Source organism: Styela clava, chromosome 3 (genome assembly GCF_964204865.1).
Source record: "Styela clava chromosome 3, kaStyClav1.hap1.2, whole genome shotgun sequence".
NCBI lineage: Eukaryota > Metazoa > Chordata > Ascidiacea > Stolidobranchia > Styelidae > Styela > Styela clava.
Genome location: NC_135252.1, coordinates 3,207,704 through 3,224,750, shown reverse-complemented (window position 1 = coordinate 3,224,750; position 17,047 = coordinate 3,207,704). Strand labels below are relative to the sequence as shown.

General features: G+C 36.5%; 3 protein-coding genes across 3 annotated transcripts; all 3 read left to right on the top strand.

The window, feature by feature from the left end:
• Window positions 1–541: 541 nt before the first annotated feature.
• On the top strand, window positions 542–2,051 carry LOC120342733 (uncharacterized). Its single transcript, XM_039411697.2, has 2 exons — window positions 542–825; window positions 1,100–2,051. The coding sequence occupies exons 1-2, from the start codon at window positions 784–786 to the stop codon at window positions 1,925–1,927; spliced, it is 870 nt and encodes a 289-aa protein (XP_039267631.2). The 5' UTR covers window positions 542–783; the 3' UTR covers window positions 1,928–2,051.
• Window positions 2,052–6,567: 4,516 nt separating this feature from the next.
• On the top strand, window positions 6,568–8,373 carry LOC120342737 (uncharacterized). Its single transcript, XM_039411703.2, has 2 exons — window positions 6,568–6,758; window positions 7,037–8,373. Exons 1-2 carry the CDS (start codon window positions 6,717–6,719, stop codon window positions 7,484–7,486), a joined length of 492 nt encoding a protein of 163 aa, XP_039267637.2. The 5' UTR covers window positions 6,568–6,716; the 3' UTR covers window positions 7,487–8,373.
• Window positions 8,374–8,468: 95 nt separating this feature from the next.
• LOC144420966 (uncharacterized) lies at window positions 8,469–12,050 on the top strand. Its single transcript, XM_078110908.1, has 2 exons — window positions 8,469–10,932; window positions 11,205–12,050. Exons 1-2 carry the CDS (start codon window positions 10,891–10,893, stop codon window positions 12,030–12,032), a joined length of 870 nt encoding a protein of 289 aa, XP_077967034.1. The 5' UTR covers window positions 8,469–10,890; the 3' UTR covers window positions 12,033–12,050.
• The last annotated feature ends 4,997 nt before the right edge of the window (window positions 12,051–17,047 follow it).

The following is a 17,047-nucleotide window of genomic DNA, read 5'->3' as shown; positions in this document are numbered from 1 at the left end:
TCAATATTACATCAATATAATAATATAATATAATCAATTAGCGAAATGTGTTAATCACCTGCTGCGTCCGCGATCTTGTTCGTTTCCGGTGCTGTTAACCAGCGTGAACTGACGTTGACTTTGGATCAAAACAAACAACTTTACACTAATGAACGACGTTGGGAAAGATTAGTCTGATACGCATATTGTACGAAAAACCTAATTAATCTTCTTATCCTTCATCCTTCATTAGATGAAACCAATAAAACGTGTGCTGGGATGGAAGTTAGTTTAGTTTTATTCATTGTAGGGTTATACAGTTTGCTCATTACGCATTTGATTGATATTTCGGGATTACGACTTTATGAAATCTATGTCCAACTCATTTTCTTCGATCTATATATATACGTACAGTGAAGTCATGACAGCAACGAGGTGGTTTATTTAATTGCGACTCTCGCAGGTGAAACATCTAAGGCAGTTCTTATCAATTTTATTTGATACGTAGCACTGATGCCACGTTATATCAGATTATTATGAGGCATGGCAGCGAAAACTCGAACAGTCCGGTATAATATTTCATTATAGGTGAGAATTCGCAGATTTGTTTGTACCGTACATCTTTGCATATATATATAAATCAGTTTAGCTTTAGAACATACTACACAGACATTCTACAGCTATATCCTGTATCCTGTAACATCATATAGTTTACTGTTCACAGTATTTGGTTATTCATTTATATAATAAATTGCGAAGAAGAATAAAGATTATTAAGGAAGAATTTTGAGATATAAAAGAAAAATGCCTTCAGCCATCACCCGCACCAGCGATGTTAGCTATCTGGTAAATATATAGAGTTTTCTAATAAGTTTCCCTAAGATTCATCTGAATGCAAAAATATCTAGAAAAAAATAATGAAATTATTTTATTTTTTGTATAACGTGTATATTATTAAAAAGAATCCTCAAATACAGAATTGTGTTAAAATAGTATGCTCTTTTATTTTGTAATTGTATCAGGTGTTTAGGTTTCAGAAGATAACGGTACAGGTATTTGTATATATGCAGTATATTTGACATTGGTCGACGTAAATAAATCTGTTTTTATTCCTTTTTAGGCTTTCGGTGACGTAGCTGAGTTAGACAAACGGTTAAACGAACTGACTGCAAAGTATTTTCCTAAACATCGACGAATTAGTTCCGAATATGGTTATCATTACGAATCGCTTTCAAACGACATGAAAGAAAATTGTTCGAAGGTCAGAAAAATGCAGGGAGATGCATGCGGTTTCGAAATGAAAGATAATCGGTTTCGAAAGGATGTAATCACTAGTGATTATATGGAAACAACAGCGCTAATTACAGAGCGCCGAAGAAAACTGAAAGATGGGATCTCGAGCCGCCAACAGATGGAAGAAATATCACAGAAAATTGCAGACTTATCCAACGTACAAGAAAAGATAAATGAAATATCAAGGAAACATAAAAAAGCACTTCTTTCTCTCGGTGACGCAGAGCTGGCGCGCAGACTGGAAAAACTGTTAGAAAGAAACAATTTGCCAAAAAGTGAATCTATGTATAAATATTATCAAATTAATGATCACACACTCCCGAAGAAAGCTTCAAAAAGCAATTGTGACAAAGCACATTCGAAGAAAATTTCTTTGGAGTTTGCTGCTTCCAAGTTAAGAAATATCAAAGCCGTCGGTTGCTCATTTGCGCCTGAAGGTAACAGCAATGTGTTACAGCGTGAGTCCGATGAATGGTTGTCTAAGCAAAGTAAGCACATGAATAAACTTCGTAAAATGTGTTCCATTTCTCTTTGGAGAAAAACTATTATCCGACAACATTTCAAATTTGTCCAACAATTCAGAAAACGTCGTAGATCGAGAAGAGTTGAATGTTCTTTAATCCCCGGTTCAGATATTTCAAATGACAGTTTTTAATTTTATATGCTTCACTTTCAACTTCACTTCATTTCCAATTTCAAGTACTTCGTAGTTCCTATTCTGATTTTTAACTGCAAAACGTTGTTACGTTTGAATATAAATGGATGAATATGCTCTGTTACTCGGTCCAGTCATTTGTAATGTTATCTCCTAAATGCCGTATAAACAAACGTGACACCTCACAATCAACAGTGGCTTCAATCTATTCGTTGCCTATGTTTATAATATCATTGACAGGCAATACCTTTGAAAAAAACACGTTATTATCATACTTTATAATAAAATCATGATTCTTCAAAACCACTAAAAATGAACAAAACATATTGAATACGGAAAGGTGCTTCTTTTTTGCTAATAGTTTTACGATCTTTCTTACAACAAATACTGCCATATGGCTGTCGTATCTCATCAAGCTGGGCGTTATCAATAAACAATAAAAATTAAAACAATAAAAAACAACATACGGTTTTACGTCGGTTTTAATATGAGTAATAAATTATAGATGCATGGTTGATTTAATTCAGCTGAATTATCCCGTTGATTTTACTTTCACGATTTTTATACGCATGGCTACCATCGATTCAACATGAATAAGGCATTTAACTAGGAACTTGCGGAACAAAGTTCATTAATAAGCGAGTTCTATCCATTGAATAAATGCATAAAAGCGGTGAGTCAAGTGCAAAATTTCAACTTGCATTTATTCAGATGTCAAATGCGAGCAACTGAACTAACTCTTTAAAATATGATATAAAATCTTAATTCAGTTGTGACCAGTTTTTATACAGTATAATTGCGATCATCCACTAAGACTAACCAAGCACCATCGTAAATTCCACTACGTTTGTGTTATTTCCATAAAAGAAAATAATCGACAAAAACAAAAGTGACATGAGATTATAACTAGGAAGGACTGTAACAACAAAGCAACACTGACTAAGAATATAGGTTACTTACAAATTTCTGAGCAATTGTTCACGGGTGCAAATGTACGTGAATGGGAAGTTTCATAGGTGCTAATGCCGGTGGATACAAATTTCCGTGGGTAAAAACGTCTATGGGTGCACATGATCGTGGGTGTAAATGCCCATGGGTGGAATCTCTACTCGGGTGCTAATATTTATGGGTGCAATGTTTGCCGACGCATATGTCGGTGGATGCAAAAGTGTGCAGGTGCAAATATCCTGGGTGAAGTTTACATGTGCAAATGTACGTGGGTGCAAATGGGCCGTCACTGATTTAGGAAAATAATCAACGATCTATGTCAGGGGCGTGAAATTGTTTATCACAATGAGACAAAACTATGGTGAAGCAAAGGATCGCATCATCGAACAACTTAGTAATTTTTAGCAACCCAAAATTGAACTTGCAAGTAATTACCTGTTCCATGATTTTCAAGATCCATGTAATACAAATAGCTATATCCTGTAAAATTTAGCAAATGTTTTTCGAGGTAGGCTCGTTTGTTATCAACAATTGCTTGTCATTTTGTTCCACCTCATAATTTTCCGAGATACCATCCACTCGCCGAGTCACTGTTAAACGAGTATGTCATTTCTGCTTCTAAATATTTATTCTCCAGAAACACTTCTTGACCAAAAGTTTCCACCTGCCGTTGATCTAGTATGCTATCAGAGGGATTTGTACAATAGTGTCGCTTGCTTTGACAAATCATGCTAACCACATCATGATTGTGTTGACTGCAACCCAGCGCCGAGCTTCCGTCATTCAATATCAGCCTTTCTTTTTACTGGTAGACATTGTACCTTTCTTAATCACAACACGACTCCGTTAAAAAAATATCGCGTTACTGATTCCTTGTCAGACGAATTTTTATCCCAGTGTGACATAGTCACGAAATACAGCGTCAAAAACACCGATGGTGCCTTTACGAATAGGACAAATCATTAGATAATAATGGGATACCAAGTCTCCTGCGGTCAACGCCAATAGTCCCCATGGGCCGGACAGTGGCCCACGGTCCGTAGGTTGCACCCCTCTGATCTATGTGAATGGCCAATATAGCTAGGCGCTGTCTAAAATGATGAGAACTGTTTGGTACGATTTCTCGAGGGTATGTTTTCATTTCGGCCCTGTATATTGTCTCAATTGATGTATCGTAAGTACATCAATATAATAATATAACATCGTCACGCTAATAACCGAATTGTGTAAGTCATTTTTAGCAGTTTTGACAAAAACGTAAAAATCTTCCTAATGATATTGCTATGCCATTGAGAGTCAATAATTTGCCATAGTTCAATTTTTTGATCGTAGCCGGATTTAAGTTAATTTGTATGACGCAGTCATATGACGTCATAATGGCGCACTGTGACCTAGGCAGAAATGTGTCTGTGACTTGGGGACATACGCATTTTTGCAACTTGACTATATGCACCAGTCCAATAATGTCGCTTGCTTTGACATATTACGCTAACATACCTCATCGTGATTGTGTTGACAGCAACGCAGCACTGAGCTTCCGCCATTCATCCTTTCTTTTTACTGGTAGATATTTTAATCACAACACGGCGCCGATAAGAAATATCGCGTTATTGAATCTTTGTCAGACAAATTTTCATCCCAGTGTGACATAGTCACGAACTACAACGTTGAAAAAAAACCGATGGTTACCATACAAATAAGAAAAAGCATTAGAAGATAATGAGATAACAAGTTTCTCGAAGTCCACGCCAAGAGTTTCCGCGGGCCGAACAGTGGCCCACAGACCGTATGTTGCACCCCACTGATCTATGTGAATGGCGCTGTCCAATTTGATGGGAACTATTCGTGCAATTTCTGGAGGGTATGTTTTCACTTCGGACCTGTATGATACCTCAATTTATGTATAATACATCCATATAGTAATTGAAACTAATTTCTTAAACAAGCAATAAGCGGATGAGAATATAATCAATTAGCGAAACATGTTGATCACCTGCTGCGTCCGCGATCTTGTTCGGTGCTGTTAACCAACTTGAACTGACTTTGACTTTGGTCAAAACAAACAAATTTACACGAGGAGGAGCGAGGATTTGGGACCAGTTTTATACAGTATAATTGCAAACTTCCACTAAGACTAACCAAGCACCATCGTAAATTCCACTACGTTTGCGTTATTTCAATAACAGAAAATAATCGACAAAAACAAAAGTGACATGAAATTATAACTAGCAATGACTGTAACAACAAAGCAATCCTGACTAAGAATATAGGCTACTCACACATTTATGAGCAATTGTTCACGGGTGCAAATGTACGTGAATGGAAAGCTATGCTAATGCCGGTGGATACAAATTTCCGTGGGTGAAAACGTCTATGGGTGCACATGATTGTGGGTGTAAATGCCCATGGGTGCAATCTATACGCGGGTGATAATATTTATGGGTGCAATGTTCGCTGACGCAAATGTCGGTGGATGCAAAAGTGTGCAGGTGAAATTATCCTGGGTGCAGTTTACATGTGCAAATGTACGTGGGTGCAAATGTGTTGTAATTGATTTCGAAAGATAATCAATGATCTATGTCAGGGACGTGAAATCACTATGAGTCAAAACTATGGTGAAGCAGAGGGTCGGATCATCAAACAACTTAGTAATTTTTAACAACCAAAAATTGATTTTGCAAGTGATTATCTGATTTTCAAGATCCATGTCATACACATAGATAGATCCTGTGGGATTTTGCAAATCTTTTCCGAGGTAGGCTCGTTTGTGATCAACAATTGCTTATAATTTTGTTCCACTTCATCATTTTCCGAGATATCATCCACTCGCCGAGCCACTATTAAACGAATATGTCATGTTTGCCCACTAAATATTTATTCCACAGAAACACCTGGGCTTGGCCTGAAATATTAATCATTTCATTCGGGCCGGGTCGGGTCGGGCTTCTCTATCGCTGACTTTTTTTGAAATAAATGTATGTTTATAAAAAACTCTATGTGTGCATAATATAGTACGTCAATATAGTGATTGAAACTAATCTGTCAAACAAGGGATAAGCGGATGAGATTATAGCCAATTAGTCAAACATCTTGATCACCTGCTGCGTCCGCGATCTTGATCGCTTCCGGTGCTGTTAACCAACTTGAACTGACGTTGACTTTGAATCAAAACAAACAAATTTACAGAAATGAACGACATTTGGTAAGATTAGTCTGGTACGCATATTGTGCGAAAAACCTAATTAATCTACTTATCCTTCTATGTTTCTTCCTCGTGTAACCAGGCGGGATGGGATCGTGCTGAGATGATCCGTAAGGTTAGTTTGATAGAACATTCTTGTGACCTATTCATTGTAGGGTTATGCAGTTCGAACGCATTACGCATTTGACTCGTTATTTCGGGTTTACGACTTTATTAAAGCTAGGTCCAACTTCTTCTCTTCGCTCTATATACGTACAGTGAAGTCACAGCAGCAACGAGGTGGTTCATTTGATTGCGTCCCTCGCAGATGAAACATCTAAGGCAGTTCTTATCAATTTTATTCGCACATTTGATACGTAGCACTGATGCCACGTTATATTAGACTATTATGAGGCATGGCAGCGAAAACTCGAACAGTCCGGTATAATATTTCATTATAGGTGAGAGTTCGCAAATTTGTTTGTACCGTACATCTTTGCATATATATATAAATCAGTTTAGTTTTAGAACAGACATTCTACAACTATATCTTGTAACATCATATAGTTTACTATTCCCAGTATTTGGTTATTCATTTATATAATAAATTGCGAAAAAGAATGAAGATTATAAAGAAAGAATTTTGAGATATAATAGAAAATGCCTTCAGCCATCACCCGCACCAGCGCTGTTAGTTATCTGGTAGGTATATATATATAGTTTTTTAATAAGTTTCCCTAAGATTCATTCGAATGCAAAAATATTTAGAAAAAAATGATGAAATTATTTTATTTTTTGTATGACGTGTATATTATTAAAAAGAATGCTCAAATACTGAATTGTGTTAAAATAGTATGCTCTTTTTTTTTTTAATTGTATCACCTCATTAGGTTTCGGAAGATAACGGTATAGGTATTTGTATATATGCAGTATATTTGACATTGGGCGACGTAAATAAATCTGTTTTTATTCCTTTTTAGGCTTTCGGTGACGTAGATGAGTTAGACAAACGGTTAAACGAACTGACTGCAAAGTATGTTCCTAAACATCGACGAATTATTTCCGAATATGGTTATCATTACGAATCGCTTTCAAACGACATGGAAGAAAATTGTTCGAAGGTCAGAAAAATGCAGGGAGATGCATGCGGTTTCGAAATGAAAGATAATCAGTTGCGAAAGGATGTAATCACTAGTGATTATATGGACACAACAGCGCTAATTAGAGAACGCCGAAGAAAATTGAAAAATGGGATCTCGAGCCGCCAGCAGATGGAAGAAATATCACAGAAAATTTCAGACTTATCTAACGTACAAGAAAAGTTTGATGAAATATCAAGGAAACATAAAAAACACTTCTTTCTCTCGGTGACTCAGAACTGGCGCGCAGACTGGAAAAACTGTTGGAAAGAAACAATTTGCCAAAAGTGAATCTATGTATAAATATTATCAAATTAATGATTACACACTCCCGAAGAAATATTCAAAAATCAAAAAGCAATTGTGACAAAGCACATTCGAAGAAAATTTCTTTGGAGTTTGCTGCTTCCAAGTTAAGAAATATCAAAGCCGTCGGTTGCTCATTTGCACCTGACGGTTACAGCAATGTGTTACAGCGTGAGTCCGATGAATGGTTGTCTAAGCAAAGTATAAAGCACATGTATAAACTTCGTAAAAGGTGTTCCATTTCTCTTTGGAGAAAAACTATTATCCGACAACATTTCAAATTTGTCCAACAATTCAGAAAACGTCGTATATCGAGAAGAGTTGAATGTTCTTTACTTCATTTTCAATTTCAAGTACTTCGTAGTTCCTATTCTGATTTTTAAACTGCAAAACGTTGTTACGTTTGAATATAAATAGATTAATATGCTCTGTTACTCGGTCCAGTCATTTGTAATGTTATCTCCTAAATGCCGTATAAACAAACGTGACACCTCACCATCCACAGTGGCTTCAATCTATTCGTTGCCTATGTTTATAATATCATTGACAGGCAATATCTTTGAAAAAAAGAAACGATCTTTCTTACAACAAATACTGCCATATGGCTGGGCTCATCAAGCTGGGCGTTATCAAAAAACAATAAAATTAAAACAATAAAGAACAACATACGGTTTTACGTCGGGTTTGATATGAGTAATAAATTATAGATGCATGGTTGATTTAATTCAGCTGAATGTATCCCGTTGATTTTACTTTCACGATTCTTATACGCAAGGCTACCATTGATTCAACATGGATATCATGAGGCATTCAACTAAGAACTTTCCGAACAAAGTTCATTAATAAGCGAGTTCTATCCATTGAATAATGCATAAAAGCGGTGAGTCAAGTGCAAAATTTCAACTTGCATTTATTCAGATGTCAAATGCGGGCAACTGAACTAACTCTTTAAAATATGAAAAAAAATCCTAATTCGGTTGTGACCAGTTTTTATACAGTATAATTGCGATCATCCACTAAGACTATCCAAGCACCATCGTAAATTCCACTACGTTTGCGTTATTACAATAAAAGAAAATAATTGACAAAAACCAAAGTGACATGAGATTATAACTAGGAATGACTGTAACAACAAAGCAACCCTGACTAAGAATATAGGTTACTTACAAAAATATCTGTGTAATTGTTCACGGGTACAAATGTACGTGAGTGGAAATGTACATGGGGGCTACTGCCGGTGGATACAAATTTCCGTGGGTAAAAACGTCTATGGGTGCACATGATTGTGGGTGTAAATGCCCATTTGTGCAATCTTTACGCGGGCGCTAAGGTAACCGTACATTTGAACCCACGTACATTTAAACCCATACATTTGCACCCGTATATCCGCGGGTTCAATCGATATAAGGGTGCTAAAATCCATGGGTTAGGGTTAGTATGGGTTCGAATATCCCTAAAAAATGCCATAGTTGCAATCGTATGCAGGTCCAAATTACGGGTTCAAATGTACGTGGGTTCAACTGTAATAGAACCGGACGCTAATATTTATGGGTGTAATGTTCGCTGACGCAAATGTCGGTGGATGCAAAAGTGTGCAAGTGCAAATATCCTGGGTGCAGTGTACATGTGCAAATTTACGTGGGTGCAAATGTACTGTCATTGATTTAGCAAAATAATGAATTACCGGTATCTATGTCAGGGACGTGAAATTGTTTATCACAATGAGTCAAAATTGTGGTGAAGCAAAAGGTCGGATCATCGAACAATTTAGTAATTTTTAGCAACCCAAAATTGATCTTGCAAGTGATTATCTGTTCCATAAAAATCCAGATCCATGTGATCCATAGGTAACTCCAGCAGGAATAGGCAAATATTTTTTGTGGTAGGCTCGTTTCAACAATTGCTTGTAATTTTGTTTCACTTCATCATTTCCCGAAAGAGATCATCCACTCGGCGAGCCACTGTTGAACGTGTAAGTCTCATGTCTGCTTCACTAAATATTTATTACCCAGAAACACTTCTTGACCAATATTTTCCACCCGTGATTAATCCACTATGGTATCGTATATATCAGGGTGATTTGCACAATAGTGTGGCTTGCTTTGACAAATTACGCTAACATACCTCATCGTGATTGTGTTGACCGCAACGCAGCACTGAGCTTCCGCCATTCATCCTTTCTTTTTACTGGTAGATATTTTAATCACAACACGGCACCGATAAGAAATATCGCGGTATTGAATCCTTGTCAGACAAATTTTCATCCCAGTGTGACATAGTCAGGAACTACAAAGTCGAAAAAAAAACGATGGTTACCATACAAATAAGAAAAAGCATTAGAAGATAATGAGATAACAAGTCTCTCGAAGTCCACGCCAATAGTTTCCGGGGGCCGGACAGTGACCCACGGACCGTATGTTGCACCCCTCTGATCTATGTGAATGGCGCTGTCCAATTTGATGGGAACTATTCGTGCAATTTCTTGAGGGTATGTTTTCATTTCGGATCTGTATGATACCTCAATTTATGTATAATACATCCATATAGTAGTTGGAACTAATTTCTCAAATAAGCAATAAGCGGATGAGAATATAATCAATTAGCGAAACATGTTGATCAACTGCTGCGTCCGCGATCTTGTTCGTTTCCGGTGCTGTTAACCAACTTGAACTGACGTTTACTTTGGCCAAAACAAACAAATTTACACTAATCAACAACGTTGGGAAAGATTAGTCTGATACGCATATTGTGAGAAAAACCTAATTAATGTACTTATCCTTCATGTCTCGCTAATCACGGCGGTTTAATGCTGGTACGTTTCTCCTCGCGTTACCAGGCAGGTGGATTATTAGAGGAAACCAATAAAACGTGTGCTGGGATGGAAGTTAGTTTAGTTTGATTCATTGTAGGGTTATACAAATCACTCATTACGCATTTGATTTGCTATTTCGAGTTACTATTTTATAAAATCCATGTCCAAATTCTTTTCTTCGCTCTATATAAGTACAGTGAAGTCATAGAAGCAACAAGGTGGTTCATTTGCGGATGAAACATCTATGGCAGTTCTTATCAATGTTATTCGCACATTTGATACGTAGCACTGATGAAACGTTATATCAGATTATTATGAGGCATGGCAGCGAAAACTCGAACAGTCCGGTATAATATTTCATTATAGGTGACAATTCGCAGATTTGTTTGTACCGTACATCTTTGCATATATATATAAAAATCAGTTTAGTTTTAGAACATACTACACAGAGATTCTACAACTATATCTTGTAACATCATATAGTTTACTATTCACAGTATTTGGTTATTCATTTATATAATAAATTGCGAAGAAGAATAAAGATTATTAAGAAAGAATTTTGGGATATAATAGAAAAATGCCTTCAGCAATCACCCTCACCAGCAATGTTAGTTATCTGGTAAGTATATATAGTTTTCTATAAAGTTTCCCTAAGATTCATTTGAATCCAAAATTATTTAGAAAAAAATGATAAAATTAGTTTATTTTTTTTTTGACATTAATAATATTGAAAATAAAGCTGAAATACAGAATTTTATTACACTAGATTCCTTTTATTTTTTAATTGTATCTCCTCATTACGTTTTGAAATAAAGCGGTACAGGTATTTGTATATATGCAGTATATTTGGCATTGGTCGCCATGAATTGATCTATTCTTATTCCGTTTTAGGCTTTCGGTGACGTAGCTGTGTTGGACAAACGATTAAACGAACTGACTGCAAAGTATGTTCCTAAACATCGACGTATTAGTTCCGAATATGGTTATCATTACAAATCGCTCTTAGGCGACATGAAAGAAAAGTGTTCGAGAGTCAGAATAATGCAGGGGGGTGCATGCGGTTCCGAAGTGAAGGATAATCAGTTTCGAAAAGATGTAATCACTAGTGATTATAAGGACAAAACAGCGCTTATTAAAGAACGCCAAAGAAAACTGAAAGATGGGATGTTCAGCCGCGAGCAGGTGGAAGAATTATCACAGAAAATTACAGACCTATCAAACATACAAAAAAATATCAATGAAATATCACGGAAACATGAAAAAGCACTTCATTCGCTCGGTGATGCAGAGCTGGCTCGCAAACTGGAAAAACTGTTGGAAAGAAACAATTTGCCAAGAAGTGAATCTCTCAATAAATATTATCAAATTAATGATTCTACACTCCCGAAGAAATCTTCAGAAAGCAATTTTGACAAGGCACATTCGACAAAAATTTCTTTGGAGTTTGCCACTTCAAAACTGCGAAATATCAAATCTGTTGGTTGCTTATTTGCATCTGCTGGTGACAGCTATAATTTACAGCATGAGTCCGATGAATGGCTGTCTAAGCAAAGTAAGCATAAGGATAAAATTCGTAAAATGCGTTTCATTTCTCTTTGTAAAAAAACTATTATTCGACAACATTTCAAGTTTGTCCAACAATTCAGAAAACGTCGTAGATCCAAAAGAGTTGAATGTTCTTCAATCATTGTTTCAGATATTTCAAATGACAGTTTTTGATTATATATGCTTCACTTTCAACTTTACTCCCTTTCCAATTTCAAGTACTTCGTAGTTCCTATTCTGATTTTTAAACTGCAAAACGTTGTTACGTTCGAATATAAATGAAGGAATATGCTCTTTTACTTGGTCCAGTCATTTGTAATGTTATCTACTGAAGCCGTATGAACAAACGTGACATCTCACCATCCACAGTGGCTTCAATCTATTCGTTGCCTATGTTGATAATATCATTGACAGGCAATACCTTTAAAAACAGCTATTATCATCTTAATTAAATCATTTTTATACAAAACCACCAAAAAAATACAACATATTGAATGCGGAAAGGTTTTATGAAATTTAATTCATTCTTCTAATAGTTTTACGATCTTTCTCACAACAAATACTGCCCTATGGCTGTCGTGTCTCATCAAGCTGGGTGTTATCAATTAACAATAAAAATCAAAACAATAAAGAACAACATACGGTTTTACGTCGGGTTTAATAAGAGCAATAAATTATAGATGCATAGTTGATTTAATTCAGCTGAATGTATTCCGTTGATTTTACCTTCACGATTGTTATACGCAAGGCTACCATCGATTCAACATGGATATCATGAGGCATTTAACTAAGAACTTTCCGAACAAAGGTCATTAATAAGCGAGTTCTATCCATTGAATAATGCATAAAAGCGGTGAGTTGAGTGCAAAATTTCAACTTTCATTTATTAAGATGTCAAATGCGTTGAGCAACTGAACTAAGTCTATAAAATATGAAATAAAAATCTTAATCCATTTGGGACCAGTTTTATACAGTATGATTGCGAACATCAACTAAGACTAGCCAAGCACCATCGTAAATTCCACTACGTTTGCGTTATTTCAATAAAAGAAAATAATCGACAAAAACAAAAGTGACATGAGATTCTAACTAGGAATGACTGTAACAACAAAGCAACCTGACTAAGAATATAGGTTACTTACAAAAATATCTGTGTGATTGTTCACGGGTACAAATGTACGTGAGTGGAAATGTACATGAGTGCTACTGCCGGTGGATACAAATTTCCGTGGGTAAAAACGTCTATGGGTGCACATGATTGCGGGTGTAAATGCCCATTTGCGCAATCTTTACGCGGGCGCTAAGGTGACCGTACATTTGAACCCACGTACATTTAAACCCATACATTTGCACCCGTATATCCGCGGGTTCAATCGATATGAGGGTGCTAAAATCCATGGGTTAGGGTTAGTATGGGTTCGAATATCCCTAAAAAAATGCCATAGGTGCAATCGTATGCAGGTCCAAATTACGGGTTCAAATGTACGTGGGTTCAACTGTAATAGAACCGGACGCTAATATTTATGGGTGTAATGTTCGCTGACGCAAATGTCGGTGAATGCAAAAGTGTGCAAGTGCAAATATCCTGGGTGCAGTGTACATGTGCAAATTTACGTGGATGCAAATGTACTGTCATTGATTTAGCAAAATAATCAATTATCTATGTCAGGGACGTGAAATTGTTTATCACAATGAGTCAAAATTGTGTTGAAGCAAAAGGTCGGATCATCGAACAATTTAGTAATTTTTAGCAACCCAAAATTGATCTTGCAAGTGATTATCTGTTCCATGAAAATCCAGATCCATGTGATCCATAGGTAACTCCAGCAGGAATAGGCAAATATTTTTTGTGGTAGGCTCGTTTCAACAATTGCTTGTAATTTTGTTTCACTTCATCATTTCCCGAAAGAGATCATCCACTCGGCGAGCCACTGTTGAACGTGTAAGTCTCATGTCTGCTTCACTAAATAAGATTCCTTTTATTTTTTAATTGTATCTCCTCATTACGTTTTGAAATAAAGCGGTACAGGTATTTGTATATATGCAATATATTTGCCATTGGTCGCCATGAATTGATCTATTCTTATTCCGTTTTAGGCTTTCGGTGACGTAGCTGTGTTGGACAAACGGTTAAACGAACTGACTGCAAAGTATGTTCCTAAACATCGAAGAATTAGTTCCGAATATGGTTTTCATTACAAATCGCTCTTAGGCGACATGAAAGAAAAGTGTTCGAGAGTCAGAATAATGCAGGGGGGTGCATGCGGTTCCGAAGTGAAGGATAATCAGTTTCGAAAAGATGTAATCACTAGTGATTATAAGGACAAAACAGCGCTAATTAAAGAACGCCAAAGAAAACTGAAAGATGGGATGTTCAGCCGCGAGCAGGTGGAAGAATTATCACAGAAAATTACAGACCTATCAAACATACAAAAAAATATCAATGAAATATCACGGAAACATGAAAAAGCACTTCATTCGCTCGGTGATGCAGAGCTGGCTCGCAGACTGGAAAAACTGTTGGAAAGAAACAATTTGCCTAGAAGTGAATCTCTCAATAAATATTATCAAATTAATGATTCTACACTCCCGAAGAAATCTTCATAAAGCAATTTTGACAAGGCACATTTGACAAAAATTTCTTTGTGAGTTTGCCACTTCAAAACTGCGAAATATCAAATCTGTTGGTTGCTTATTTGCATCTGCTGGTGACAGCTATAATTTACAGCATGAGTCCGATGAATGGCTGTCTAAGCAAAGTAAGCATAAGGATAAAATTCGTAAAATGCGTTTCATTTCTCTTTGGAAAAAAACTATTCTCCGACAACATTTCAAGTTTGTCCAACAATTCAGAAAACGTCGTAGATCCAAAAGAGTTGAATGTTCTTCAATCATTGTTTCAGATATTTCAAATGACAGTTTTTGATTATATATGCTTCACTTTCAACTTCACTTCCTTTCCAATTTCAAGTACTTCGTAGTTCCTATTCTGATTTTTAAACTGCAAAACGTTGTTACGTTCGAATATAAATGAAGGAATATGCTCTTTTACTTGGTCCAGTCATTTGTAATGTTATCTACTGAAGCCGTATGAACAAACGTGACATCTCACCATGCACAGTGGCTTCAATCTATTCGTTGCCTATGTTGATAATATCATTGACAGGCAATACCTTTAAAAACAGCTATTATCATCTTAATTAAATCATTTTTATACAAAACCACCAAAAAAATACAACATATTGAATGCGGAAAGGTTTTATGAAATTTAATTCATTCTTCTAATAGTTTTACGATCTTTCTCACAACAAATACTGCCCTATGGCTGTCGTGTCTCATCAAGCTGGGTGTTATCAATTAACAATAAAAATCAAAACAATAAAGAACAACATACGGTTTTACGTCGGGTTTAATATGAGCAATAAATTATAGATGCATAGTTGATTTAATTCAGCTGAATGTATTCCGTTGATTTTACCTTCACGATTGTTATACGCAAAGCTACCATCGATTCAACATGGATATCATGAGGCATTTAACTAAGAACTTTCCGAACAAAGGTCCTTAATAAGCGAGTTCTATCCATTGAATAATGCATAAAAGCGGTGAGTTGAGTGCAAAATTTCAACTTTCATTTATTAAGATGTCAAATGCGTTGAGCAACTGAACTAAGTCTTTAAAATATGAAATAAAAATCTTAATCCATTTGGGACCAGTTTTATACAGTATGATTGCGAACATCAACTAAGACTAGCCAAGCACCATCGTAAATTCCACTACGTTTGCGTTATTTCAATAAAAGAAAATAATCGACAAAAACAAAAGTGACATGAGATTCTAACTAGGAATGACTGTAACAACAAAGCAACCTGACTAAGAATATAGGTTACTTATAAATTTCTGAGCAATTGTTCACGGGTACAAATGTACGTGAATGGAAAGTTCCATGGGTGCTGATGGCGGTACAAATACAAATGGATACAAGTTTCCGTGGGTAAAAATGTCGATGGGTGCACATGATCGTGGATGTGAATGACCATGGGTGCAATCTATACGTGGGTGCTAATATTTAGGGGTGCAATGTTTGCTGACACAAATGTCGATGGATGCAAAAGTGTGCAAGTGCAAATATCTTGGGTGCAGTTTACATGTGCAAATGTACGTGAGTGCAAATGTGTTGTCATTGATTTAGAAAGATAATCAATGATCTATGTCAGGGACGTGAAATCACTATGAGTCAAAACTACGATGAAACAAAGGGTCGGATCATCAAACAACTTAGTAATTTTTAGCAACCAAAAATTTATTTTGCAAGTGATTATCTGATTTTCAAGATTCATGTCATAGACATAGATAGATCCTGTGGGATTTTGCAAATCTTTTCCGAGGTAGGCTCGTTTGTGATCAACAATTGCTTATAATTTTGTTCCACTCTATCATTTTCCGAGATATCATCCACTCGCCGACCCACTATTAAATGAATATGTCATGTTTGCCCACTAAATATTTATTCCTCAGAAACACCTGGGCTTGGCCTGAAATATTAATCATTGCATTCGGGCCGGGTCGGGTCGGGCCTGATATGCCAATCATTACGTTCGGGTCGGGTCGGGCTTCTCTATCGCTGACTTTTTTTGAAATAAATGTATGTTTATAAAAAAAACTCTATGTGTGGATACTAAACCAAGGAATACTTGTTATAAAAGAAATAATTTGAATAAAACAGAGAAGAAGCTGTAATATACTTTTCCCCGACCTTTAACCCCCGAAAATCGGGGTTTAACCCCCGCTCGGGTCGGGCCTGCAAATCCAGTTAATTGGTCCGGCTCGGGTCTGGTCGGGTTTAATCCCAAGGGGTCCCTGTCGGGTCTGTCCTGCGAATCCAGTTAATTAGTTGGGCTCGGGTCGGGTCGGGTCCAATACCAACGGGCCCGGTTCGGGTTGGGCTGGAATTTTTGGGCCGATCTTACCCCTAGTTTCCACCTGCCATTGATCCAGTATGCTATCAGAGGGATTTGTACAATAGTGTCGCTTGCTTGGACAAATTATGCTAACCACATCATGATTGTGTTGACCGCAACCCAGCGCCGAGCTTCCGCCATTCACAATCAGTCTTTCTTTTTACTGGTAGACCTTTTACCTTTCTCAATCACAACAAGGCTCCGATAAAAAATATCGCGTTACTGAAT

Bases quoted from the DNA above. Each gene is read 5' to 3' on its own strand.
- LOC120342733 (XM_039411697.2), top strand. From the start codon at position 784: ATGCCTTCAGCCATCACCCGCACCAGCGATGTTAGCTATCTG. The intron at 826-1,099 runs GTAAATATATAG...ATTCCTTTTTAG, and splicing joins CCAGCGATGTTAGCTATCTG to GCTTTCGGTGACGTAGCTGA.
- LOC120342737 (XM_039411703.2), top strand. From the start codon at position 6,717: ATGCCTTCAGCCATCACCCGCACCAGCGCTGTTAGTTATCTG. The intron at 6,759-7,036 runs GTAGGTATATAT...ATTCCTTTTTAG, and splicing joins CCAGCGCTGTTAGTTATCTG to GCTTTCGGTGACGTAGATGA.
- LOC144420966 (XM_078110908.1), top strand. From the start codon at position 10,891: ATGCCTTCAGCAATCACCCTCACCAGCAATGTTAGTTATCTG. The intron at 10,933-11,204 runs GTAAGTATATAT...ATTCCGTTTTAG, and splicing joins CCAGCAATGTTAGTTATCTG to GCTTTCGGTGACGTAGCTGT.